Here is a 27,988-nt window from a genome sequence, read left to right as displayed (position 1 = left end):
TCTCTTCTTATACTGCGAATTGCCAACCCTCTCCCTATGGGACAGAATACATGCTAACCAAGGAATGAAGGATTCAATGCAGAATTAGAATTAATGAAAGGGATGCAATTACTTCCAGGATAGGGACCAATTTCCCACAGTCTTTAATTGCAACCAAAGATTTTGGACTGCGTCCAAAATCTTTGGCAAAGTTCTGTCAGTGTTCAGCTCCTCACATTCAAAAGTCAATTAATTCTATTTAAGTTAGCAGCACTACCAGGGAAAGTGAGGGAAGGAGAGAAGCTCCAAAACTTACACGTGCCTGATATTGAGTAGGGATATATAAATGGTTTTAGAACACTTTTCCCCTAATGATAGCATGGAAGTTTATCTCAGCGCTCCAAACTCTTTGGCTTGCCCCTTAAGGAAGTTGTGGCAGTGCCATTGTACTTAAACAGATATTCCAGTCTTCAATTACTAATGAGGTCTGGTTTTATATGCACTTGCAATATGACAGCAATAGGGTAGCTCAGATTCCAACCTCCTATTGGCTCTTTAAGTGCTTCATCATTTCTGCCAAAGTCCTTCACAATTAAGAAAGGGGAACTGGAAGCCTGATATAGTCAAATGCACTTCAACAACCCCCAGTTGTTTCCTATTTTAATGGACTTCAGTAATGTCTGCAATAGGGTGAGAGTGGTATCACAGGAAACTGAGATCTGAATAATGTATTTTTATTCAAAATAACTAATATTTAGAACACACAACAATGCATCCCCTTCAGTAACAAAACACCACGTGTTGTCCTGTGTACAGTTTGACAGGCAATCTCAAGTCAGCAAATGTATATTCCTCTCTGAACTGTGGATGCTTTCTTTACTTCTTAAATTTCTATTAGAGTGGACTTAAATTGAGCTATCAAAGCAGTTTGGAAATGATCTCCTCCTCAAAAGAATGAAATCCTATCTCTCTGCTTTCATTTATTTTTGTACACCAAATTAACCACCAATTGGCAAAATAAACACAGATTTAAGCAATGCATTGTTTCTCAGCTCAGTGCTTTCCATCACCTCAAGTTGAGCTGCCAGGAAACTATTTCACTGCTTGCTCTGAAAAATAAAGTCGTGCTGGAGTGGAACAGCACTGAAAGGGAAAGCAAATCAAGGGCAAAGAGAGATCTGTTTCTCCAGGTTAACCTATGTGCAGTAAGTGTGTCAGGAGCTGGAGGACCTTCAGATACAAGAAAAATGGGATTCCCCTGAACCCTAACTAAGCCAGGGTGCTGGCAGTGAAAAGGCCTTAGGGAGTACTTCAGTTAGGAGCTGGGAAAAGTAAAAGGCCAGGAAAAGCAACCATTCAGGTTGACCAAACTTAGGAGGTGAACATGGCTAAAATTTAATGTGATGACAAAACTCAAAAACCTCCACATCAAATAGGAAAACTTAACATGAAGACAAGAGAAAAAGAATTTGACTGAATGGGAAATACAGGTGAGAGCATGGCAGCATATGCAAAGGATTTTATACAGCACAGTAGCATAGAGATAGTACAAGGAGACAGAAGCAAAAAAAAAAATTTCCTGGTGTATCATCTAAAAAACACATCCTAGATAGATAAATTAGATGGTGTCAAGATTGTCTTATTAACAAGATTATAAGCCTGATGACAGTGGTGAGAGTGTTAAGCCAGACTGAGAGCTGCAATTACAGGCTTTTCCTTTACTAATTCCAGCTATTCCTTTACTAAGCCACATCAGTGCTTCATCAAGATGAGGTGCAGAGGAGGAAAGAGCAAATGGCTTCCTGGAACAACTATTTGCAGAACCCACAAGGAAAGATGCCATTCCTAATGGGGCCTAATGTAGTGCACAGCATTAGTGAAAAGTGGTCTGTAACAACAGTAAAATAAATACAGAACCATCATATGCAATTAAAGGAACTCTATAACTGGAGAAGGCATAGAGAAGGAGAAGATAAAGTGTCAAAATACTACAGAATTGTAGAATCACCAAAGTTGGAAAAGACCTCAAAGATCATCCAGTCCAATCATCCATCTATCACCAATGTTTCCCAGTAAACCATGTCCCTTAGTACAACATCTACATGTTTCTTGAACACAAGAAGAAACAGCAGAAAAGAAGGCAGCCTACAGGCTGTTAAAAAAAACAAAATACCAAAACTTAGTAAAACTTGTATTAGAAACTCAAATAAAACCTGTGCAACACTAGAAAACTGAAAGTGTGCAACCCATCTGTACGGCTTAATAGGAAAATTGTGGATGCTACTATTATATTCCTTCTCTTTTAAAAATAGAAAGTTTGTCCAAAGAAGGAAAACACACGGATCAGCTCATGCCAAAAGTAAACATAAAACTAAGAGGGTGGAAAAGGAACATAGAAATGCAAAGCATGCACTAATGATTAAACTGTTTGAATACATCAAAAGCAATAAACCTGCTAAAGAACTAGTGGGACTGCTGGATGACAAAGGTGTGAAGAGCAAGGTAAAACCATATAAAAGGGGATCAAATAATTGCCTGCACCAGTCTTTCTGGCTGAAATTGTCTCACCCCTACACCTATTGCATTCTTTGTACCACGTTGCTCAAAGGAACTCGATCAATAAGTAAACAGCCAGAAAGTATGAGACTAAATAAACATGCTAGATGCCAGGAAGTCAGCAAAACCAGACCGCATTCATCCCAAAGCTCTCAAAGGTGGAATTTGAAAACAAAAATGTGTAACTCATAATCACAAACAGCCACTGTGCCAGAAAAATGAGGAGTTTCCCTTCCTCAGATGAGGGCTTTAGAGATGATTCTGGGAAATACAAACCAAAGAGTCTTACATCCCTGGGTAAGATAACAGAGCCTATAGTAAGGTCGCTAAGCACAGAGATAATCACAGTAGGCTGGAAAAGAATTGGCGTGGATTCTATAAAGGGAAATCCTGTCTCACCAATTTGATGGCTTTCTACAGCAGTGTCAAGGAGCAGGCGGATAAAGGAGATTCGCTGGCCATGATATATTTCAATTTTCATAAAGCCTTTGACAGGGTTCTACACTGGAGGCTATTAAAGAAACTAAGCTGCTAAGAGATTAGAGGAAATGATGCTTTATAGACCATAAGCTGCTTAAAGGAGAGGAAACAAACAGAGGGACTTAATGGTCACTTTTCAGGATGGAAAAAACCCAGCAGCTGGGATTCTCCAGAGAGTGATGCTAGGATTGTTTTTATTCCTCATTGTGACCAATGAGCAGACAACGAAGTCTCCAGTTTTTCAGATCTTTTTCAGGAGATCATAAGCTCTTCTAGGAGATCAAACGTCAGATGGTGATGAGGAACATCTAAAGGACCTCCAAGTTGAGCAAATAGAGAAAAACATGGCAGCCAAGCTTCAGCCCAAATAAGTATGGGGATAAAAACCTGAAATATGATGCTTAGTTTGGAATTGGTGGCTACAGTTTGGGAGCTCAGTGATGATTCTCTGAAACTACCCTCTCAGATAGTAGCAGCCCCAAATCATACCAGAATACTGGGCAGCACCAGCAAGGATATTGAGAACAGGACAAAAGGAGTCACTTTGCAGCTATATAAAAAGATTGTGAGCCCACAGTTTAAAGAGTTTGCAACTCTGAACTCTGTATCTCAAGGAGAACACGGAACTAAAAAATAATAGAGTAGAAAGGAACAACTGAAACATTTAAGGTAGAAAAGCACCAGCACTATAAACAAAGAAATACGTAAAAGGCTGGATTTTCAGTTTGGAGAAGGGAATCATGGAATCATAGAATGGCTCAGGTTGGAAAAGACCTTAAAGATCTAGTCCAACTGCAACCTAACTGTACTACCCTAACCCTATCAACCCTTCGCTAAATCATGTCCCCAAGCATCTCAAAAGCTGAGGTGAAGATGTGAAAGCTTAACAGAAACACCAAAGATCCCAAAGATGTCAGATTAGAACTGCATCTTAACAAATCCTGTGATTTCAAGTGTAGATAACGATATTTCCATACCTTTCTGAAGACATCCAGATGTAAAGGACTTTTTACAACTTGTATTAGAAAATGGTGCATAGTTTTCTGCACTGGTATCAGCGCCAGAGAGCTGCAGAGCATCACTGTAAGTTATGTTGCTGGAACAAGATGTTGCTTGATGAAGACACACAGTCCTTGCACATCAGTGTTCACTGAATCACTGAAGCAATCTCTGAATGGCTTTAATCTGTTGTTTTTTTTTTTTTAAACAGACTCACTCTGGCCTTCGTGCTGCTCTGTAACAACTCGTGAATACTATATGCTGGCCAAATTCTGTAGTTTCTTACAGAAGTATAAAAGTTTTGATCAATAGGTTGCCAGCAACAGCCTGGATAGTGTTGGATCTGTGGATTACACTTAAAGGGTTTCACAGATGGTGGCTGGAAAGGACCAGATTTATGAGACTCCCCATACAGATATTTCAGTCTTCCCTGACACATTTTTCAAGTTCCAGAAATGGGAGAAAAAAAAATTAATACACATACACATAAAAAAAGAAGAAATGCAAGGATTGGAACAATCCAAAACAATAATCTCTCCAGGCAGTAAACAGGATCTGTTAGGAGCTATGCCAGTACTGTTAGTATTTCTGTTTTTCCCTTTTCTTCAGCCAGTTTGTTTTGATCAACAGAGAACAGTACCACAAACACTGCAGGAAAAAAAAAAAAAAAGGGACTCTGATGTCCCCAAAAAAACCAAACCTCCCAAAAACCAAAACCAAACATAGGCTCTCTGTGCAGCAATGTATTTCTGGTCAAACCTGACGGTGTAAGAAGTTAAACTTGTTGTTGTTATCCTCAGGGTTTAGATACACTTCTGCATAAGGATCAGGAGTTCCTCAAGCTGTTGTACGTAACTGCTTTGTGGGCATTCCTTGCTCATATGCACGAGGAACATGGATCAGAGTGATTTTATAAGCCCCCAGGGTAAATACTTTGAAAATCCGATTTGTTTAGCAAAGGCTTGCTGATGAACATTGTGTCTTCTGATTACAGATTCCCAAAGGGAAGCCACAGATGCCTACATTCAGAAGGAACTGCCTCAAGATAACAGAGATGCACAAGGCTCTTGTTTATGATCAGACAGGCACTTGTCCATACATCTTGGGCTCATGGAGAAATAGGAGGGGTTATTATCCCCACTGAGGGTATGTTTGTAACACACAGAAGCAGTATCCACAAGTGACTGTTGTTTGGGAACAGGAAGTATCACTGATGCTTGCCTTATTCTTACTACCCTCGGGCATCTGAGTTTCCTTGTTGCAGGCAGCAGGAAACTGGGCTAAAGGAACTCCAAGTCCCTTTCTGTTCCTACTTTGAGATAGGTAAAAAGTCAGATGTCCTCACTCCTTCTGGCAACCACGTTCTGGCAGACTTGTTTTGTCTGGCAAAGCTTGTACACATTCCCATGAACTGATGCCACTGTTTGGTGAATACTGTTATTTACAAACAGAAGCACAATGTGTAATTGTTACAGAACTAAAATACTTTCCATTTAAGAGACAGTCTTTCTGTGCAGAACACTGACATACAAGTACAAATCTGTGCCTGAAGTGCCGCTTAAAAGAAGTCATGCAGAAATTAACAGACAGGCTTTTGTGCTCCTCAAACTACTTTTAATAGGAAATGCAGTGGTCCTAAAGTGACAAATCTAGTCCTACAGAGGACAAGTGAAAAGGCATTCCATTTAAAACTGAATGATTACTTATGCTGTGGTGAAATCACTGCATTTAAAAGTATCATATTTTAATAATTTACACTAAATAAAATCAGAGTTTTCCTTTCAAGCATGATTTTAAGATGAAATATCATTTGAACTTTGCTGCCAACCGATGTTATTATCAAAATTGCTCCAAATATTTCAATGGAAAATTTACATTATGAAACATGAACAGTAGTTGCTTAAATTTTGTTTGAACAGATGCAGCACAACAAATTCATGACTTTAGATTTACCATGAAAGTCAAAAAGCCATAAAAGCTATCCCACACTTGCTGCAAATCTCACTGAACCACAGAATTGTAAGGGCTGGAAGGGACCTCCAGAGATGTCACCAATGCTGATGTCCAGCCTCACTTCTAACTGACATCCTTTCAATTGCTCTAAAGTAACTGCAATTTAATTTTCAATGTTTTTCATGTAAGGTCAACTAGCAGAGATCTGAACTCTTCAGATTATTAGTCACTTCATCATTATTAATCTCATTTTTGAATGTGTTATATATCTAATACTGTTTATCAGCTCATTATACTGTGCTTTTAATTCTTTCAACACATCAATAACTATGTGCTTGTTATCATTCTTTGGATATTAAAAGACAGCAGATATGATCAAATTCAGGCTAAAGTCCAGGCAAAGACTGCTTCCCACTGCTCCAGTTTCTTTGCTATTGTTCTGTACTTTGCAGCCTAACTGGGTCCAAATAAAAGTACAGACATTTGGAAAAGTGTAATTTCCCCGAGGGAAGTTTGGCTAGTCTGACCTCCTCCAATTATACTGATCAAAGTATGGACTGATTTTCAGAAATGTGCACACACACATGCTTTCAAAGTGTTTGTTCTGGAATTGATATAGTGCAGAGTCAATAATTCTCAGGAATTCCTCTGACTTCTTCAAGACAGAGTCTACATGTACTTTCTATTTTTGTTCAATGTTTACCATTGTCACATGCTGCTATTTTACACACTCTTTCATCTACAATGGCCAGATAAATACCATCTGGTTATGGTAAAACCTCCAGGCTGCAGGCAAAATAATAAAGATGTAAATGTGTGCATAATGCTCTTTCAGGTGCAAGAACAACAACGGTTCCCAAGTCCCATGAGAGCTACTCCTTAACACCAGGCAATGCAGGATAATGTGGGATGCAAACACTCAGCGCATTCATTTGGGGGAAGGAAAATTAGATCTTTTAAGAAGAATGATAATATATGCTTTTGCTATAGTAAAACATCAACAAATCCAGCACAAGCATTTAGCTCTTTCCTCTTTTGCTTCTAAGTTGCTTAAGAATTTAAACATGAACTGCATCTTAGCTGTGCTGAACTGCCCATGTCATCATTTGAATCTTAGAATTCTAATGATCACAAATAAATACAGTCTAGCAGCATGGTCTTTCCTGCAAGGAATCATCACAGTCTGTCTTTAATGATCTGGACAAACCATCTTCAGTACTGGGAGAGGGAAGAGGTCTGTGAGAAACTGCTACTCTTTGGAGAGGTTACCATGTGGGGAAAAATTCCACTGGAAACACAACAAGATCCAAACTTGTTCAAATGAAAAGGAATGAATGATGAATACATGGTAGAAAAAGTACAAAATACAAATTGCAACCATTAGCTACAACTGGATGTGAAGCACTAACAACAAGGAGTGTCACTGTATACAACTACTAATTAAATCTATGTCTTTGAAAACAGGACTTCCAGCTGGAAATTGCCAATAAAATATTTAAGTGCATAGATAGCCACAAAAAATTCAACTCATTTCAAAGGATATACCACAATAATTTGCCTGCTCTTAAAAGGCAGCATGTTATCAGACCTTCCTGGCATTCATGGCTCTACTCTAAGCACGAACGCAGAAAGGATGGGGAAGGTCATTTTTCCAGATGCTAGTATACTGTGCTTGGTTTTAATCCTGTTGAACAAGTAAACACTATGGTATTTCAGTTTTCTAAGGTGAAAAAAAAATCTTTTTTTTCCTAAGAAAGTCTTTTTAAACAAGGAGATTATAAAAATAACACAATTCAAATAATAATATACTAATTCAAATCTTTTTATTGTATTGTATTACTGAGCAGACCAGTTGTTGGACTGTTGCAGAACAGTGAGATGATCTTGACCTTCTACATCAGAAATTATTATTATTATTTTTCTTCCATGTTGTGTCTGGAGGGTCTAAAGGAATGTTTCCCTCTGTAATTTATAAAGCCTCCTTAATCTACATAATTTATATTATATGGAATATATGTGACTGCCACAATAACTTGGAATGTTCTGGATGGATATTGCCTTTATCTACTCTGTAATGGATAACAACTGGTTGGCTTCACTTCATTCTGTGCTACTCGCTTTAGTTTTCCTGAGACAGTAATTATTCCAGCCTCACCAGTAAGTCTGATACATCCCTGAGTGATGTGTATGTAGCCCTGCCATGAAGGCTGGGCTCCCTGCCCTGGAGTCCTCAGAAGGCTGGATGTGCAGTGGTCACCCCAAACCAATTACCATTTGACACCAGGCACAAGAAATGGCCAACAGGGAAATTCAGTTTGCTAGTTTTGTTTACGTAATTATATTTCGTAGAAACTTGAAAGCTCAATAGGTGAAGAGGGTTTGTGAGGAATTTGAACATTTGCCATTTTATCATTAGGTAATGATATTTTAATAGCTTAATTAGCAATCGGGCAGTGAAAAGTCCAGTGTGAGAATCTAATAATCTGGCCACGAAACAAGATATGCTACAGGGAAGGGGGAACAGTTCCATTTGTTTTAAATGGAATCTTGAGTGACAGGGTAAGAGGGAGGCTGTCAATCTTCAAGGGGGTCTGTATTTAAAAAGAAAAAACACCAAACTCTAAATAATAAAAATCTCCAAAACTAAGTTTAAAAGAAGATTATGTCCTAAGTAAAATACATCAAATCATACAAATCACTTTCAATATTTTACCACAAAACTATCCTAAGAATTTACAAGAGTTAATACACAGCGTTAGTAGTTATGTTTGCTACCTATTCACTAAATTTAAAATTTTTCTGAAAACTTACAAACAGACAATTCCAGAACTTCTAAAAACCAGTATCTGGGAGGATGAGCTTTACATTGCCATCAAAAAGCTGCACCCATTAACAAAGTGAGATGGAAAAGGCTGTACTGGCAACTATTTTTAGCAGAAGGAACCAAGTACTACCCCCTCATTGACATTGGACCTGAGGAGTGCTGCGTTAGCTAAGAATTTACCTGCAAGCCCCTCAGAAAACGCAAAGCTGAACTAATGTGGCATATTTTGCCCTTAATATCCAAATTGCAACAGACTGGAAAGTACTACTCTGATCCAACTAACAACAGACATGCTCATATACATCTGAGAGACCTACCAACTGCAAATGGAATGAAAGATGCCATTCAACACTCCAGTGATGGTATAGATAAATGAATTTTTTAAGAAAAGAAACAACTCACCACTCACCAAATTTCAGAGCTTTCTGTCCAAGTTTTCCCTGGCAGATACCTTGGAACTTACTTTTTATTAACCAACAGAATGTCTGACTAGTTTACCCTAGTTTCTTAAGGTGCTAAAAATGGTTAAAATGCTACATGTAGTAAGTAAAGCCTGCTTGTACCAAATGCTTGAAGTGTTTATAAGGTTGCTGGGTATGTTTAGCAATATGAAAAATTACAAATAAAATATATTACTACATATAAAAAAAAGCAGGAAGAAAGATAATTTACAATCACATCAAATGCCAGTGTTAGAAGAAACATGAAGGTGAAGGGCACCCATTGCTTGCGGCCTCAAGTTCGTTTCAACTCCAAAGAGAACTGGTGGTGCACAGAATCTGACCAAAGAAATATTCCATGTGCAAGCAGTGAAGGGAAGGAGAGGATAGGAATGCTGTGGGTAAGCATTATTGAGCCAAGTCACTGATGCCCCATCAAGGAGTGGTAAGATGGCTGGAGCACTGTGGAGATTATCTCCAGAGCACTGAAAAGCACCAGAAGTTGTCTTTGCATGTTAACATACACGTGGCTGCAGCATGTCTAGCATGCATCAACTCACCTGTCATAGATGGTGCCAGTTTCCTTTGTCCTTTGTGGTCCACAGTACCTTCATATGCCACAGTCACATCATACACTGCATCCAGATAGTCTTTCATTGTGTCGATTGCTACATGAGTTGCCTTCACACGTGGTGTTAGCACATGTTTCAATACAGCAAGACCTAGGGAGAAAAGAAAATTAAAGTGTTTGAAGGTAATCTGAGTGATATTTCCAAAATGAACATCATGCCAGAAAACTTCAGCAGCCCCACTCAAAATCACAAAAGTATTGTTTTTAATCTCATTTCTCAGCTGAGAGGGAGCACATGTTCACGCTGCATTTGCTCTACAGGTCCTTTCCAACCCAAGCCATTCTATGATTCTATGTAGAAGACAGAACAGAATTATTACAGGATATCAATGACAAACAGGCTGCTCAACAAAAGATCCTTGTTACAGCTGCTGCTCTAGAAGTAGAGATGGTTCTAAGGTATGTATGTTCTAAGGATGGTATCTAAGGATGATAAAGAAGCATTTCTCCTTACTGCTTATGTTTGTCCAATATAGGTTAAAAAATAATTAACTGAGAAATACAAGACACAGAGAATATCACCACCTGAGACCCTGCCTCAGAAACAGATGTAGTAGATGAGGCATACACACAGATAAATTTAAGCATGTACAATGCTTATCCAGCATTTTACTTCCAATGGACAAACCCCTTCCATCAACATACTGAATCCTAATACTATCCCACAGTAATTAAACAGCAGTTGTTTTAGACTACGCATGCTTAAACAATTTGAAAGATTTCTCTAAAGCAATAGCGTTAGCAAACATATTTAAATATCTGATATTTTCTACTTTTGGTGCTCTTTTTCTCTGTTTTTCATAGAATCATTAAGGTTGGAAAAGACCTCTAAGATCATCTAATCCAACCAGCAACCCATCATCACCATGCCCACACACAGGGACAATGGCTATGCTGACTGTCTTCATTTTGAGGAAGGATGACAGAAAGCAGTTAGACTCAAGACAGCTTTAGCCAAATGCAATGATTTGCTGCTGAGAGAAATGGGCGATTCCACTTTATCCTTGCAGCCACGCCTCCACTACTGTTTTCTGCAGGCTTGCACCTGTTACTGACTGTATTGCTCTGGCACTACCCTCCCACCAGCCAAATCAAGGCACTGTCCCAGCAGAAACTAAACAGTGGAGAGGGAAAACAGCACAGAGTCGACAGCACAGATGAAATCTTTTCAGTTTCCCTGCTAACAAGCTATTAGAACGGCTTAGCCATTAACAAAGCCATAGTCATAGAAATCTGCATTTAACCATCCAGGCTAAGATGTAGAGATTGGTACATCATGGACATAAGAAGGTCAAATTTAACAGCAATCTGCAGGTCCTAACAACAGCATTTCATATCAGTGTTTGTTTCAGCTTACCACTTCTACCCAAAGCATACTGAATAACACACAAGCACGTTGGGCTTGAAAGTATAACCTCCATTCTATTTCCAAAGTTTTAATATACAATGAATTGCAAAATGAAAAATACACCAAATCTTTTTGTGATCTGAACACAGCTCTTCTACACTCAATTGAAAATGCTTCTACAAAACAGGCCTGAATTTTATGAAAAAAATAAAAATAAAAAATCACTGTTTTGCTGTATGATCTGTAAAATTGTCAAAGAGAAATATCAGGATATGATTGTGACTATTGCTTTCTAGCCTTATCACAAGTTTACTTTTCAAAATTTTATTTATTTATTTTTTTAAATTGCACCCCCAATCAGTGGTATTCACTCCTGACACCAGTAGAGGAGATTTTTTCTAAGCCAAAATACTGTGGTATTGCTTTAGGTAGATTTCCACTTAGAAAATAAACACAAAAGATAATATAGTATGTCCTGATTTTGTACTGAACTTCTGTCCCTCTTCTGTTGGGTAAAACATTCTCTGATCTAAAATTATGCACATATCTAGCATCTAAATTTCTCTAAGATTTATATATATAGAAATTGAAAACTTTAGCATAAATCATTATCTTGATTTCTTACTATTTGCTAAGAGCCTCTTTGATCAAACAGGGAGATAAAAGGTTATTTACTAGCACTCTTTCTGAAGTCATTGTTCTAAGCCTTACCGGCAGCAGCGATAACTGTCTATGCAAAATGTTATACAGATTGGGTAAATATTTTGAAGGATAATATGGTGGCAATGTTTTTTTAGCTTGTGAACTGTTACATCAAACAGCTAATTATGTTATGTTTCTAAATGTTTACTCAGTAAATGAAGCACTGAATATTCTAGTGTTGCAACAGCAGTGGTATTAGTGTGGACACCGCACTCAAAATAACTTGTTGGTACAAATTCTCCAACACACTCATTTTGCCCTAAAAGCACTGTCATTCCTTTCCTCTCTACTTCATCTTCCCGTTACCCAAACTAGCACTGTGGGGAAGGAAAGGAGAAATTAGGCTACAAGAACTCCTCTAGACAAAATAATACAGGTATCTAAGACTAATCAGTTTTTTCTTTTTTTTAAATTAAGTTTTTTCTTTTTAATTAATTCACGCACATTTTTGGTGGTGAAAATGGTCAGTGACAACCTGAGAAATCCAACTGCAGAATAAGTCTCTGTTATGCCATGTGCTATCTGCAAACCCTTCAAGGTTCAGATTCAAAATGAGTATTCATCTAAGACCAATAAAGGCTACAGTCTGTTATTTAATATAGCTTCAGTGCATGATAAACAAGCGTCAGCAATAGGAGTTCAACACACCCTTTTAAAGAATCTTGCAATTACTTGATGATCTTAGCTAAAATCAACATAACAGAATTTAAACCTAAGTAGCCACAATATAGTTACCTTGGCAAGTTGCCTTCATCTAATTCACAAAATATACTGTGCTTAAATTGTTTTTAATGTTGTGCAATACTAAGCTAGAACTCTCAAAGTATTTGAGGTCATGAGATTTCATTTTAAATGCCAAAGAAAACAAACTAGATGTCCAATAATATAATACTCTACCTTAAAATGCTACAGTTTTGCTCTTTTATGTTAGCTGATATCAAGCATAAAATACAAAAAAATGTGATGTCTTGACGCAGGCATACAAGAGAACCATATCAAGGGCTTCTGAAATCATTATAATCATATGAAAATCTGAATAAGTAGGTTTATTAATGGTACCTCAACCAGCAACTGTTAACTAGATTATACAAGATGAAAAATTGTGTTGCAGACTTTCTGAAAGAAACAAAAGTTTTAGTTAGGAAACATTAGCATCTCCAGAATTTATTATTTTTTCATGGTAACAGAAAAGAAACAGTGCCAAAAAAAAAAACAACCAAAGGCACTGTTTATCTAATTTCTCAGGATGAAGTTAGATATAAAAACTGAGAACTGAGAGATTTCATTGTGACCTTCCAGTGCTTGAAGGGAGCTTATAAGCAGGAGGGGGACGGACTTTTTTACACAGCCTGATAGTGATAAGCCAAGGTGGAATGACTTTGAACTAAAAGAAGGAGAAATTTAGGTCAGATGTTCTTCAGAAATTCTTCACTCATGGGGGGGTGAGGCACTCAAACATGATGCCCCATCCCTGGAGGTGTTCAAGGTCAAGTTGGATGGGGCCCTGGACAGCCTGATCTGGTGGGTGGCAACCCTACACATGGCATGGGATTGGAATTAGATGATCTCTGAGGCCACTTCCAGTGATTTCTACAGAGAAGATCTCCCTTGCTTTTCCTTTAATCTGAGCCAAAAGCTCACAGAGCTTCCAATGCAGGCAGGCCACCTACCAACATTTTCAGAATCCTGCATTAGTCATAATTTTACTTCTGACATGTGCACACACTTTATTTTGAAACAAAACCAATTAAAGAAAAAAAAAAAAAAACTATTCTAAATGATGAAAACCTGTGTATTACATGAGCAGTAGCACATTTGATCAACAAAAGTTATACTCTCACTGAAGTGGATGTCAAATTCGTCTGACTAGTATTTCCTTCTGCTATAAAACTGTGTTAATCAATGCTAAAACAGAAATTGAAAATGAGGGAAAAAAAACAATGAGTAAAGTTTAGCACCAACTAGGTCTTTCTTTCCTCTTTGTGTGTGTGTGTGTGTGTGTGTGTGTGTGTGTGTGTACATGTTCCTGCAGCAGTAATATCTGATTAAATACGCAGCTTTTTAGTGTCCTATGAACACACTTAACACTATGTTCATCCCAACCTACTGGAACACCCTCAGTATTGAAGGTTTGGTTACTGAAACCGATGTCTACACAGACATACAAAATTACATACGGTAGGAGTGCTCAACATTTATAACAGAGCTTCCCCTCCCAGCTTGCAAGTATCTCCAACTTCCTATACACTCTCTCATGTAACAGATTTTATGAAATACTGCCAAGGAAGTTGTAAAAGAAATGTGCTCATATAAAAAAGCAGTTATAATACACTGTATCTTTCCATCCCCACAGTGAAAAGTTAGGTGCACAGCAGCAAGTTTCAGCCACAATTCCATCATTCTCCATCAGTTTGCTACCTAACCAGTAGACAGCACGGTAACTGGCCTTAAGTCCCTATGAACACTGAGACACATGAAAGAGGCATTAAAAAAAATATATAAATCCTCATTGAAAAGAAAAATATTAAAAAAAGAACAGCAGGTGAGAGGAGTTTTAAAAAAATGACAGATATAAGGTGTAAAGTCATTTGCTTGTGTGCACTTAGAAAGTTCTTAAATAGTAAGATTCTTAAAAGCCATAGTTGTAATTTTTCTATGCAAAATCTGCCAAGTCACCTACTGTTTCACTACAAAATGTTTTTTTCCTCAGTGAATTTAATAACACACTAGACAAATATGAGACTGTGGTAATTAAGAAACATCCATTTGGAACAACAATTTGGAATAACATTTGGTTATTGCTAACGTGAAGTGAAAAGCAATTCTTTCCCATCTCTTTGGAAAAACAAAAAACAAAAACAAATCAACAGGTAATCTATGTAGAAATGGGGATCTTTGCCATTTTAAATTTCATTTAATAACTTCGTGAAACACTTTTCTTAGCATTTGCCACTGGAAAAAAACTAGAGAAAATATTAAGAAATCTGTTTGTATGGTAGCATTCCATAGGCTTGTATACAAAAGTCTTAGCTGATAGTATTAAAAACTTGCATGCACTTGAAAAAAAGTGGGTATTCTTATGAACAACAGTACAAGAGAAGTAAGAAATCCTCTCAGAAAGAGAACAGCAATCCCACACCAAACCACAGGAGGCATCGCACTTTGGTACACTGTTTTCCATAATGGGTAAATCCAGAAATAAGTTAAGAATATAAGATAGCTTCTTACTTTCCTAAACTTGATTTTCTAAGGACAACTATTGATAACAGAAATCCTTTCTTCATCCTAAGGGTATATCTCTCAAATGCTACTTAAGATGCACTCACAACACAGCACTTAAAAAAACGTTACTCTCCTTTCCAAGATTCACCCTCTTACAACAAGCACGCTTACACATCAGCGTGTGAAAAAAATATCACCAAAAGACAGTTTTAAAAGACAATTTCAAATAATATTTCTGGGAATTAAATACTTCAAATTGCTTTAAAATACAATCTATAACCAATGCCAAGATCTAGAAGGGAAACGTTTTTAATTAGCTTGGTAGAAACACCTCTTTTTCACATGACCTGTAAAAGCAATTTTGAGATAAGCATATCCTGCACGTAAAAACATCTTAGGAGAAAGCACAATACTGGTCAGGATAAACTTAGCATTAAAAGAACATTTACATTTGCAACTTTTCCACACAAAAACAAGGGAGATAATATATGAATACCTGAAATGTTTCCTTGGTCAAATGACCTCTGTTAGAAATCAAACATTAATACAAAATTCCATAAATGCTTTTCACTCAGAAAATTGTTTTGTCTTCAATCAGCACAGCAAACCAACCTAAGTTTATCAAGCTTATCATGTTCTCTTTGACTTGCCAGAAGTTAACAGTAACATTAAGAGCAGGAGGACTTTGGGTTATTTGCATTTGTTTTCGTATCTTAAAAATGTCATTTCTTAACATTTGGATAAAATTCATATTCTACTAAACCTAAGAAATTTGGGGTTGTTCGGAACATTATGGAGGTCTAACTCACAGAAAATTATTAAAAATCCATACACATATATTGTGGAAACATACAAATGAAACATACTTTATGCCAGAAATTGGTACAAAAGAAGTCCAGTATTTAGTGGGTTCTACTGAAAGTCTGTTCTACAGTCCAGTATCAGTAATATGTGTCAAAAAATTCACAGTTCAAAACAAATACATACAATAAAAAATACCACTTCTAACATTACAATATTTGAGTTACATCCCTATGAAAATAAGACTGCTATCTACACATTATAATTTCCTAGACTCAAAAACTCAAGCCAATTGACTAGCATGGAAGAACAAAAGCATTTTTAAGATGCCTAGAACAGTTGATCAGAGGCTTTATATCAACAGAATGACCACACCAGATTTTGAAGATGGCAATCATTCCATCAAAGTGGAAAAACTAAAGCAAATTTTAAGATTACTGACTATATACTTAAATAGTGAAAGCTGGAAGGAAAAGCCCAGGAAAAGAGACAAAACTCGCCTTCACATGCTTAGATCTTGCAAATATTTCCTTAGGGCTCTTAGGAGATATCCTGTTGGAAACACATGAGTAACCATCCATGCTGAAATACAGGGGGGGGGAAAAAAAGAGCATTCTGATAGCAATTGCTGGAAGCATCTCACGTGATCACTTACTTCTCGTGATGATCCTTGCTATCCTCTCCTGATGTTCAAATCCACTTACATAGATGGCATTGATGCTAATGGCTTGGAAATGGGGGGCATCATTTATTTGACAGAAATGTGAAAACCTGACAGATGTTTTCACCTGAAATTCTGACAACATCACTTATGTTGTTTCCTGACTGTGAAACTCCAACAAGTACTACAGTTCAGAAGCACAAAGTTAAACCCTAGAACAATTTTAATTCTGTGGAGTTCTTCTCCACAAATAGCTTCTACACCAATCCCAAACTACTTAGTTGTAAGAGGTAACTTTTGCTTTCAAAATTCAGTCAGCACATTTTTCCTTCTGCAGTACATCAAATTAATATATTTTTAGTTTGAAATGCTGCCTGTTCCACAATGGGTAAAAATCTGATTGGGCTGGAATTGTTTGGCACTTGTAAAATGTGCAGAATAAATAATCTTCAGTTTTTGATGGTGGTCACATTGCCTTTAGATGACAACATTCTCAATTTATCACCACACAACTAGGATCCCTGGAAGTAAGCAACTTTTTGCATCTCAATGTAAACAACTGAAGTGGAAAAAAATTGGTATTTTGGACAGAACCCAAGTCTAATGACAGAATAAGCTGCAATATAGAGTACAATCAGTATTTTTTAAAAGTTACCTTTCAAGGGGGAGCCTCAATCACCTTTAAATTCTTTTGCATCCTTTCATCCTATTCATAGACAGATAAGATTTATTTAAATATTTGTATCGATGGTAAAGACATAATAGTTGCTGCCAGCAATCTGAAAAAAAGCTTTTGGGATGTGAACCTCTGCATCTGTTTCTGGATTGGGTTTTAAACATTTTTTAATTGGTCTCTGGCCAACTGTAAGAGACAGAGACTGTGTCCATTATTTATACTTTCTTTAAAAGAATATCAAGCTATGAGATGCAACTCAATAGGTCATATTAAGACCAGGCAATTAAGTTCAGCCCAATAATTCTGCTTAAGCCAATAAATCTTCTCTAGAAGAAAATCCAGCCCATGGAAAATAAAAATAAACATCAAATCCACAAAACCTTTTCATACTTCCTCTCTGAAAAACTAATAAAACATATACACACAGTTAAGTCAAAAACAGTGTTTCAGACAGCATGACAATAAACATGAGTTATGTTTGTGCTCTAGGAATAGCTGTGTTATCTTTGGGTACAATATCTCTGGTTCCATCTGGCACAGAAAATAACACCAAATCAATGTTTAATTCTTGCAAATTAAACAACTTTTTTCTATACTACATTTGCATTATTTCCTCAGTATGTAAACTGTGCAAAAGTGTAGGAAAAAATACCATTATAAAGCTTACTCACATTTCAAGACGTATTTTACAAAACAACAAAAATTCCCCTGCATGTCAGTAAAACCAACACTGCAGCACCAAGCTCTGCGTTAAAGACCAGGTAAAATCATCAGACATTTTATTTCTCCATAATGATCGAAGGGCAAAATTTAAGTTAAAGAATGCCCTCATTCTCTGACTGGAATAGCTACTGGACACTGTGACTTTCTAAAAACCATAGTAAAGTAGATGACTGGGGAGGTGTTCAGCTGCAGCTCTTGTGCTGGAGTCCTGCTTGCAGCCAGCAGCTAGAACTTTGGTGGCAAAGGGACTGCCAAGCAGAAGGTACAAGCCATGGCCGGCACTGCTGCATGGCAGGGCTCTGGGGAGTAGCTGTTGTCTCCTGCTGGTGGTCACTCAGAGTTCCCTTGGAGCTTGGAGGTCCCCGACATACGTGGTCTGTGCCTTGTGGCTCCCAGCCATAAGGACATCTTGGTATGCAGCTTTTAGCGTCAGGCAGGCTGGCCATCCTGGCCAGGGATGCTGTAGTTCAAGTGAGTATCAATCTTCCCACTGAATTGCAGGGACAGTTCCCACCCTCTCCGTATAAAAAATTGAGGAGAGTTTAAATTTTTGTGAACAATAGCAACAAAAGAATTCAGCAACAGGGAAAAGCAGATCAAGAGGATTCTACTCTAAACTAGAAGGTGCTTCCTGTTTAGTAAGTACACGTATTTAGTGTTTTTAAAGCAGTAACCCTTACAAAATAAAAACAGACCAAACCTAGAGACAAGCACTAGAGGAAACAAACAGGTGCTCTGAAAGCACAAAACAGGTTAATATTATTATTATTATTATTATATTTACTGTTTTTCAAACTGTAGATATGTAATTCAGAGGTTTGTTAAAGTAATGACAATGAGAGCCCTTTCTCTTCTCTGAAAAAGGAGAGGAAAGAAACACCTCATATCCAACACCCCTTCTGAACTCTCAAAGAACCGCCAGCTAAATGAAACATTTGACTTTCATTTCCGACAGGAAGCTGAAGTGATGAATAAATATGTTATGACTTCAGCTCTCTTGCACATACGCGCAAACAAATTCCATTCTTCCCAAGGATGCGAAGAAAAGCATATATCCTTTTGGACAACAACTAACAATGCTTAATAGCTTGATGATATCAACAGGCTGATTCACAGACTTCTGAATTCATTTCAGCATGTCACAGAAATGAATATACCAGACCTATTTGTTGGTCTTTGTTTACCTTCTGAATGAATTATTTCACTTTTCGTCAACAGGAAAAAACAAAGCCAGGAAACATGTTGACGGAACTGCTGGAGTTAAAAGTTTATGTGTATTGTGCATTGCTGTGAGAAAAATGAAAACGCCTGGGAGCCTTTGCAAAACATTCCTAAGATGAAATAATTCTATCTGTGGTTATGGAGAATATGCCAATGCTCACCGACGCAACTGCGGATAAATTTCAATCAAGGAGAGGTAAGATTGGAAGGTGAAAGTGGAACAAACCCTCTTGGAGGAAGTAATCGTAGTGTTAACAGTAACTCAAGAGAAAGAAACAGAAGACTTTCCTTTAAGGTGCAGCATTCCCTGTGCCAAATATTCTTTATGTCAGTAACAACCGTAAATGGAATTATAACGTCAAGTTAGACCAATCAGTGACATGGTCCTACGTAGGTTATTCCTATGTCCTTCAAGAGTAGGAAAAGGAGTGTTCGTAAATACATATAAATAAAAGCTAGAGAGAACTTCCTTGCGAATGAACACTCCTTTATAATCTGAAGTGCATGAAACGTCTGTACACAAAGTATATTCATCTTACTCTGGTATGAAACACATTGGCATTTTTGTTTTTTTGAGTCTAACCCTTAAGTATCAAGCAGGCAGACTTAACAGTGCTGTTAAGGTGAGATCATCTTCATCTTACGTAACATTTTATATAACATATGTTAACCCCATAATGAAAGAATGATATCAAAATCTTTCTGCTTACCTTCTTTTTCAGCAAATGATTGACTGTCTGCAATGACTTTTGGTATCTCTGGATTGTAACGAGTCCCCTCTGGAAAGATCACTAAAAACATCTATGGGATGAAAAAGCAAAACAAAACAGAAAGTTCTTATAAAGAATTCAAGCTGATTCCTTTTATAGAAATTACCAACACTTGACAAGCCCTGCATTTAGTTCACACCATCTATTGCCCTAACTATAGAAAGAAAAAAATCAGAATATTTGAGCTAAAAATTTCTTAGCTCATTGTTTGGACTTCAAAATAATTTTCTTAGAATGTACACCACAGGTATCCAGGTGATTTAGGAAGGAAGATAACATGCATTAACAAAAGCAAGGAAATCAGGAACAGCTGACATCAATAACAGTATTGTTTTTCTAAGTGGATTAAGACGAGATATTCAGAAGTACCAAAGTAATATTCAACTTGAAATATAACATCTGTCCTTTGACACATCACAATGGATCTAAATAAGAAGTGTTTTGCTTTAATACAGATCTTGCATCTAACCTTTCTTTATACTATCTAAATTTTGTGCCATTCATAATTAGGAATACCATTAATTGAAATTACAATGGCTCTGATATGTACCTTTATGGATCTCACTCACGTAGGAGTTATCACATATATTATGAACTTAAAGTGATAGCTTAGCATAATTTGATGAATTTCCAATTTGCTTTTGAAACACAACAGTGATTTTCCAACACACTCCCCTGCCCTGCACCATCTCCTGCATACAAAAGTAGAAGAAAACAACGCTTCATTGTGAAAATTTCATACTCATCTACAGAAGAAAAGGCTACTGCCACCAACAGTAACTATGATGGAACTGAACATAAACTAACGCATGCATACCAAAATCATGCCTACTCTGCCTAGGCTATTTAGTTTCTTTGTTATTTTTGCAGAAATGAGTCTCAAGAAACGAGATAATGGATTTATAAAACAGTTCAAGAAAGATTACTAGAGCACATGAAGACCTTGGTGGGAGAATGCATCACAAAATGATGCATGGTAAAATAAAACCTCAGAAGAGATAAACAGGACTATAATGTACTTCTGGCCCACAAAATATCAGTGTGTTGGTATTTTGCACTTGATGATGGCAGAACAGTAAAAGAAAAGAATGAATGCAGAAAGAAAGGACCTAGCAAGTGAATTCTCCAGAATTACTGCAGAGAGGAAGGTGGAAATGTACTGAAATGCAGAGAAGGAAAGAAATCTAGGAAATGAGCTGACTGGAGAGGTCAGTACAAGATCAAGAAAGAGGAAAATGTAGTATGTAGCTGAGAATCTAGCAAAGGAAAAAAAAAATTAAAATGGCAAAACCAGTGTCAGCAGAGCACAGTAAAGAGATGAGCTGCAAGACTTTCTGAATGGAGCTGAATGGAGCTAGAGGAAAGGCTGTACTCACAGCAGCAGAGAAGGAGAACAGTTGCAGAGAAGGAGAACTGACAGACTGCAGAGACTGGTAAAGTCCAAGAATTTTCAAAGATCAGCAGAAAGCCAAGATGTATACAGATACTATGGGGGAAAAAAAATCCAAATACAAAAAGCAGCACTAACTAAATGAAAAAGAAACAGCAAATGAAAATGGGTTTAAGAGGCACAGAGTTTTGCATTTTATCCTAACGTGACAGCAGCATAACCACAGGGATGAACACAGGAATTCTCAGATCAGTTAAAATTCGCACCTTCCTCAAGTCAACGTGTATGCATGCATGTTGAAAATATTTAGCTGGCAAATGAGAACTTTCCAGAATTAGCTGGAAAGGGCATAATATTCAAACTAAGATGCATTTCTCTTTTCATAAAGACACTTATATTCAAACCATGTAATTTGGATCCTTAAAATAGCATGTCAAGATGAAGACACTTCCTCCCTCATTACAGCTTGACTGCTCAGCTCCCAAGTGTAGTATAATGGCTATAATGCGAAAGTGAAGTATGCAGGAGAGGAAAACCTTCCCTGGTATCGAGATCAGCTCTTAAAAACACATAGCACCACTAACAGCCTTCAAAGCAGCAAATCTGATTACACAGTGGAGCACAGAATCTACTTATCCTGGTGCTAGATGCGTAATACAAAGCAGGGGAGAAATTATATTTTAATTACTCTTCTAAGCCTTTAAAACACAAGCAGCTGAACAAGTTTGCTGACCAGAATCTGAAACCTCTGAATTAAAAGCATACAATACAAGGAAGTGCTTTATGCTTGAAATTCAGCATATATAAGCCTAACGTGCAAGCTATTAGGACTGCTTTACCCGGGTAAAACTCAGGAATGCAAACAGAAGCCCTGTTATATTCACAGACAGTGTTGCTCATGACACTCTGCTGGTGCACCCAGCCTACCGAAGCTACATGCACCACTGGATCTTATCTTCTCCCAGCATGGGCAGCAGAAGTTAAAACCTTAAGCACTATATCCAGAGATTATAAGAATTACAAATCTCTAAAGATTTTAATAACTAAATAAGCTCCCCTGAACTTGGATTAAGAACTGCTGAATTGTAGGAGCACTTTAATTGCCTAGAAACATTAGATGCAGCTAAAGCCTTTTTTTTTTTTTTTTTTTTGTTACAAGATGTTTCATTTAGAGCCATTAGCTACATAAAAGCTACCTTCTTTGAAAAAGACAAACCAACCTTTGCATGACCACAGTCCCCAGTTCTTTGACAAATCAATTTTAACATAAGCTAAATAGATCCCTCTGTTCAGAGGGAACTCGCACTCTTCATAACTCTTTCTGTATAACAGACAAATGTCAGGATACTATCTCTGATCAATTCAAGTTTCAAAGAGTGGATTAGGATTCAGCTAGTAGAATTTTACTGACTTTGGTTCAAGCCAGAAAACCAGAAGAGGCACAGGTTATCTGAGGAGCTCACAGTGTGAAGTCTGTAAACTTGTCCTTTATTCTACAAGTTAAAGGAATGAATGGCTGATGACAACTGCTTTCACGTGTACAGCAACTCTGTTAATTTTCTCAGCGTTGCTAAAGATTGCTAGCAATGGCACAGAGGGGGGCAAAGCAGTGCTTATAGACAGGAGGAAGCAGCTGAGGAAGTCCTCGAGACAGAACAGTGTCAGAAAAGGACTTGGTGTAGCTGCAGCTGAAGGGGGCATGAAGCAAGACACAAGTCTCCAGAACACAGAACAAAGGCAGCCCTGTAAGCATACAAGGAGAGGAGGAGCTAAAGAGAAAACTTGTCCATACACAAGGATTTGAAGGGTGTCCCTGCAGACAGCAGCTGCCACTCTGCAGAAGATCATACGGCAACAAGAAAGTGGTGCTACTGACTGAAGATATCCTGCATTTATGGTGCTGTTCCCGGGAGCGTGGCATGAGAGAACAATTGAATTTTACAAACTTCAAAATCATATTAAAGCATGCATTTCCTTAATTTTAGTATTTTCATTATTGCATCCTGGCAACTAGTCGGAATCGTATCTGAATTGATTTAGACTCTTGCCTGAAAGATATGCTTCTGATGAACCAAATGAGAAACATTAACACCCAGATCAATAACTGAGAAAGATACGGTATGAGAAAGCATATCTGGCATAATTTGAACGAAATACAAAAATCAATACAAGGAAAGCAAGCAAAGTCATCCAGGATTTGTAAAGAAATTGCCAGGGATTTACAAAATAGGAAGTATATGACAAAATGATTACATTAAGCCTTATAACAGCTGAATTAATGTATCTGTCCTCAGGCTCCTGCTGTTTGGTTGGCACTGCTTCAGATGACAAAGATTTATACAGTTGTCACATGAATGACAAAACCAAGACATAGTAACTAGCTAAATACTGGCTGTACTGGGCTAAATCACAGAACCATAGAATTGCTTGGGGTGGAAGGGACCTCAAGGATAATGAAGTTCCAACCCCTCTGCCACAGGCAGGGTTATCAGCCACTAGATCAAGTACTAGATCAAGTTGCTCAGGGCCTCATCCAGCCTAGCCTAAACACTTTCAGAGTTGGGTTATCTACCTCCTCTGGGCAACCAGATGCAGCACCTCACAAGGCAGATTTCCTTCTCTCCAGGCATGACAGACTGAAACACAGGTCACAAATATCAAACTGAAACTTGCTGTTCAGAAGAGTCAACTTTCTTTATAAACAAGCAGACTGAGTATAGTGTGTATACTATCATATATAGTATATAAAGTACTTGCTGGATAGATCATTGCACTAAGAACTGCTTTTATCTTGTTACAACTTATCTGAAAACAACAACACAAAAGTGCCCTTCAAACTGTGCCATAGTCTCTCTCACAAGGTGTTACGCTGCCATTTGTTAGCCATCAGCCAGATTTTATGTCCTGTGAACAAAGCCACAGCTTTGAGTGAGCTTTCCCAATGAAAGGTCCAATAATGAGATGTGTGTATAGTTACATTAGTTATGTGATGAGCTGAGATGGAAAATAGTTTCAAGGAAGAAATAAGAAAATTTAGCAATTGAAGATCTCTACTATGAAAATATACAGGAGGAGCAGTGCTTTAGGCTACCATCAGAGCTTAGTGTACATCCAAGCTAAAGCTCCACTGCTTTTGGGAAGCAAGGTGGAACAACAGGACAGAAGGAGATGCTGAAGGCAGGTGGAATCCTAAATGAGGAAACAGTGCCACGCAGCCCCCTGCCCCAACATGAGATTGGCCACACCGGACTGCTAGCCCAAGCCTACTGTGAATGTGAGAGGCCAAGAGGCTACTTTAATTTTCTGCTTGCTTTCCATCTCTAATTTACTTTTCATTATAGAAAAGCCTAAAAGAAATCAAGTGAAAGGAGGCAGTAAAACAACAAAAGGGTTTGCTAATCTAACTAGAGCAGGAGGCTGGGTCCATATTCCTACGCGTCTTATGTTTCTTAATGGGAACAGAGATGTCTCTGGACAGACTGAACATTAATCATTTGGATTCTTTTGTTTAAACTTTATGTGGAGAGAAACTGTAAATAACCAAGTGACCCTTAACACGGATTCCCTTCCATCTCTCTCTATTGGCAATAATTCTTCCCGTAGTGGCTGAGAGGCAAGATTTTCTCCAGCACTACATTAAAGGAGAAAACCTCCACCACGCAAGCCTGCAACAATCAAGTGGTCACAGCAGCTCACTAAGCAGAGCAAAAGCATACTCTGAACTGCAGTATCCAGTGCATAAATTTTAACAGAAATGTAGAGTAGTACACTCATTATTTTCACATGAAGCCTGCAGCAATTTGTTCTTGTGCTGATGAGTTCAGGGCATACTTGTTTTACTGATTAAAATGTCTTCATTTTAAAAGCATTACAGTTGATGTACACCACACTAAGTCAGAGCCAAAAAGTTTATTCATGAATAATGCACTAAGGACACAGGTTATCACATCTTCTCTCAGTAGTAATTGCAGGTTAAAGAGCATTTATGGCATCTACATCTAAATTCTCAGATAAAGTGGATTACAGAAAGTTCAGTCTTCCCTCATATGACAGTTCAGTGGTCTGTTTTTTACCCCAGCGTATGCAATCATTCCTCTCCGTAAAAAGGTTTTTGACAATGTAGTTTTGTAAAGTGTGAGAGTCCCTTTTTATATGGCTTGACTGACAGTGATTTAAAACAGTTCACGTTTTTATAGTGGTTAAACATTATTCTGCTGTACTGCTACCCTGTATAATAGGAGGACAACGGCAACAGCTGCTTGGTAAGCACACCCAGTTTTTGTGCCTTATTTCCAACTCCAAGGAACTTCTAGACAGCCAAATTTCACCAAAAATCAAACACATCAAGTGGTCCCACATTTACTAAGCAGTAGCTGAAACAAGCTAATTTTTCAGTCCAAACCACAATCAATGAGTAGAAAGAAAGAAGATTCCAGGAAAAGAAGCCTTCTGGACTTACTTTATTTATTAATCACATGTAAATATCAACCACCACGAAAAGCAGAACCCACAGTGGAAGCAGCTTTAAAGAGAAGCTTTTTGCTTCAATCACCCTTTACACTTCAACTAATGCATTACTCAAGTCAATGCATAGCACTGGAGCTACTTACTGAATCTGAATGCTACTTACAGGTTTCCAAAAGACATGCAGAATTAGGTGAGTTTCTAGACATGCATTCCTAAGACTGCATTAAAAAATAAAAAATCCAAATACTTCTATAAAGCAGAGTGATTTAATGCAGACTTCAAATCAAGGCTTACCATAACGAAAACGTTATAATTACAACAAACTCCTGTATTTCAGTGAACGCAGAGCAAAGCCAGAAAACCAGACTCAACTAAAAGCTGAGCAAGAAATTAGTGGGTCTTTGTGGGAAAACACCCTGCCAGGAGATTCCATCCAGACCAATGAAAGCAAACTGAGCCAGTGCTTTGCTTAGGGGGATGACTTCAAATACATTTCACAGATCTTCGTTTGTCTTTGTTTATCCAATTACACTGCAAGTTTTGCAGAAAGCAGAATCTTTGCCACTTACATACAGAAAATAACAATGTAATGCAATATTTTCAACATCTCAGAACTCTCCTGGGTAATGGAGGCACAATTTACTGCTATTGAATACGGCCATCTTCTCTCTACAGACATTATTAGATAGATCTAAATATGCCTATGCTTCATACCAGCTAAGCAACTGCCAATGAGCTCCAGAATAGAAAATGCATTCTCAGGAAGAGATTCCTAAGCTAACATAGTCCCAGATGATACACTGAGGCATGCTAACAGGAAGAACAAACATACTAATAAAAGAAATTACACGCTCCTAAGGAGTGCTTCATGAAGATGCAATGAATAGCAAGTACTACATTCATCCTTACAGTAATGCTAAAATATATATATGTTTAAGCTACTTTCTAACCTAAATTTCTATTTTCCACTAGCAAAAACATTTTAAAGACACTAACAAATACAAAGAATTTATTAGCTACAGAGTACAATATAACAAAGGTATAATCTAATAAAGAAAGCATTTTATGAATGTGATTGAAACCAGAATTTGGACCTTATCAACACAAAATGCTCCAGTACAGAATTACAGCATCTTTACAGGAAGATGCTTAGAGAAAGACAAAAAGTCTATTTGTCCACGTTACACTGCGCTGCGGAAGATGCATGTTGTTTGCTGGTGCGCTGGCAAGACTTGCTCCCCTTGAGAGGAGCACGTGGAACACGTGGAATTCTACAGAAATGATGTCATTTCACGTCAGCCAAAAACTCAGCTGTGGTAATGTATGTCCGACCACCGTAACTTAGCTTCTCAAAATGGGAAATAGATTTACTTAATTAAAAACAAACAAGAAAAAAACCAACATTCATGCTAAGTCTTAGTTCAAGACAGGACTCAAACTCATTCTATCTTCAGCAGGGATGCTTTACTCATTTAAAGCAGTCAGTAAGTGTAGAAACAGTTTACTTTTTCAACACAGACACATCCACATACAAACACATTAACTCCAAAAAAAAAAAAGGAGTATAAAGCTCACAACAATCAATATGTTCCTTTTACCCAGGCTTCAGCTTTAACAGGTTTAGTATTTGGAGTGGAAAGTCCTAATCACATCGTTTTATATAAAATGAAAATGTAACTGTTCTATATCAAGACTTGCCTGAGTTGGTTTTCATAAGTCTAGCCAAAAAGGCAAGAAACATTTTAATGCACAGCAAGCAATGGAAACGAAACACACTGATTCTAACCACTGAGCCACAGACCAAAAGGGGAGTCATGAGAAAAGTCACTTGGCACTAGCAATCGTTCTTCAAATAGAAAATTATCGCAAACTGTTTTTGTCAATTTTGATCACTTTTTTCTTCCCGCAAGTGCAGCGGACAAAATTGCTCAGTTCTAAGATGTCATAGTCACCAACAGTGGATTGATCACGGGGATGACTAATTAAAGATTTGGGAAGAATACTTTTTGACTTTCAGAAGGATAAACAACTGGTAGTCTACACAAATACCCGTTTCTGACAAGGAACAATGCAGTAGAAAAATGCTACCTTTTGAAACATGGGGAACATTGGATATGGTTGCCAAAGAAGTTACATCAGCAGTTA

The 27,988-nt window shown here is 37.6% G+C and overlaps 1 protein-coding gene across 1 annotated transcript in view; it reads right to left on the bottom strand.

Annotated features, from left to right (window-relative positions):
• AGPAT5 (1-acylglycerol-3-phosphate O-acyltransferase 5) overlaps positions 1-27,988 on the bottom strand; it is a 56,134-nt gene that overhangs the window by 7,424 nt on the left and 20,722 nt on the right. The window contains exons 5-6 of the mRNA XM_042821837.1: positions 19,927-20,017; positions 9,792-9,953 (exon numbers count right to left, since the gene is read on the bottom strand). Coding sequence (XP_042677771.1) covers positions 9,792-9,953; positions 19,927-20,017 — 253 coding nt within the window. The remainder of the gene's footprint in view (positions 1-9,791; positions 9,954-19,926; positions 20,018-27,988) is intronic.

The sequence above is a fragment of the Centrocercus urophasianus genome, unplaced genomic scaffold (genome assembly GCF_019232065.1).
Source record: "Centrocercus urophasianus isolate 14NV4802_14NV808 unplaced genomic scaffold, USGS_Curo_1.0 seq_10, whole genome shotgun sequence".
Taxonomy (NCBI): domain Eukaryota; kingdom Metazoa; phylum Chordata; class Aves; order Galliformes; family Phasianidae; genus Centrocercus; species Centrocercus urophasianus.
This window is presented reverse-complemented; position numbering and strand designations above follow the sequence as displayed.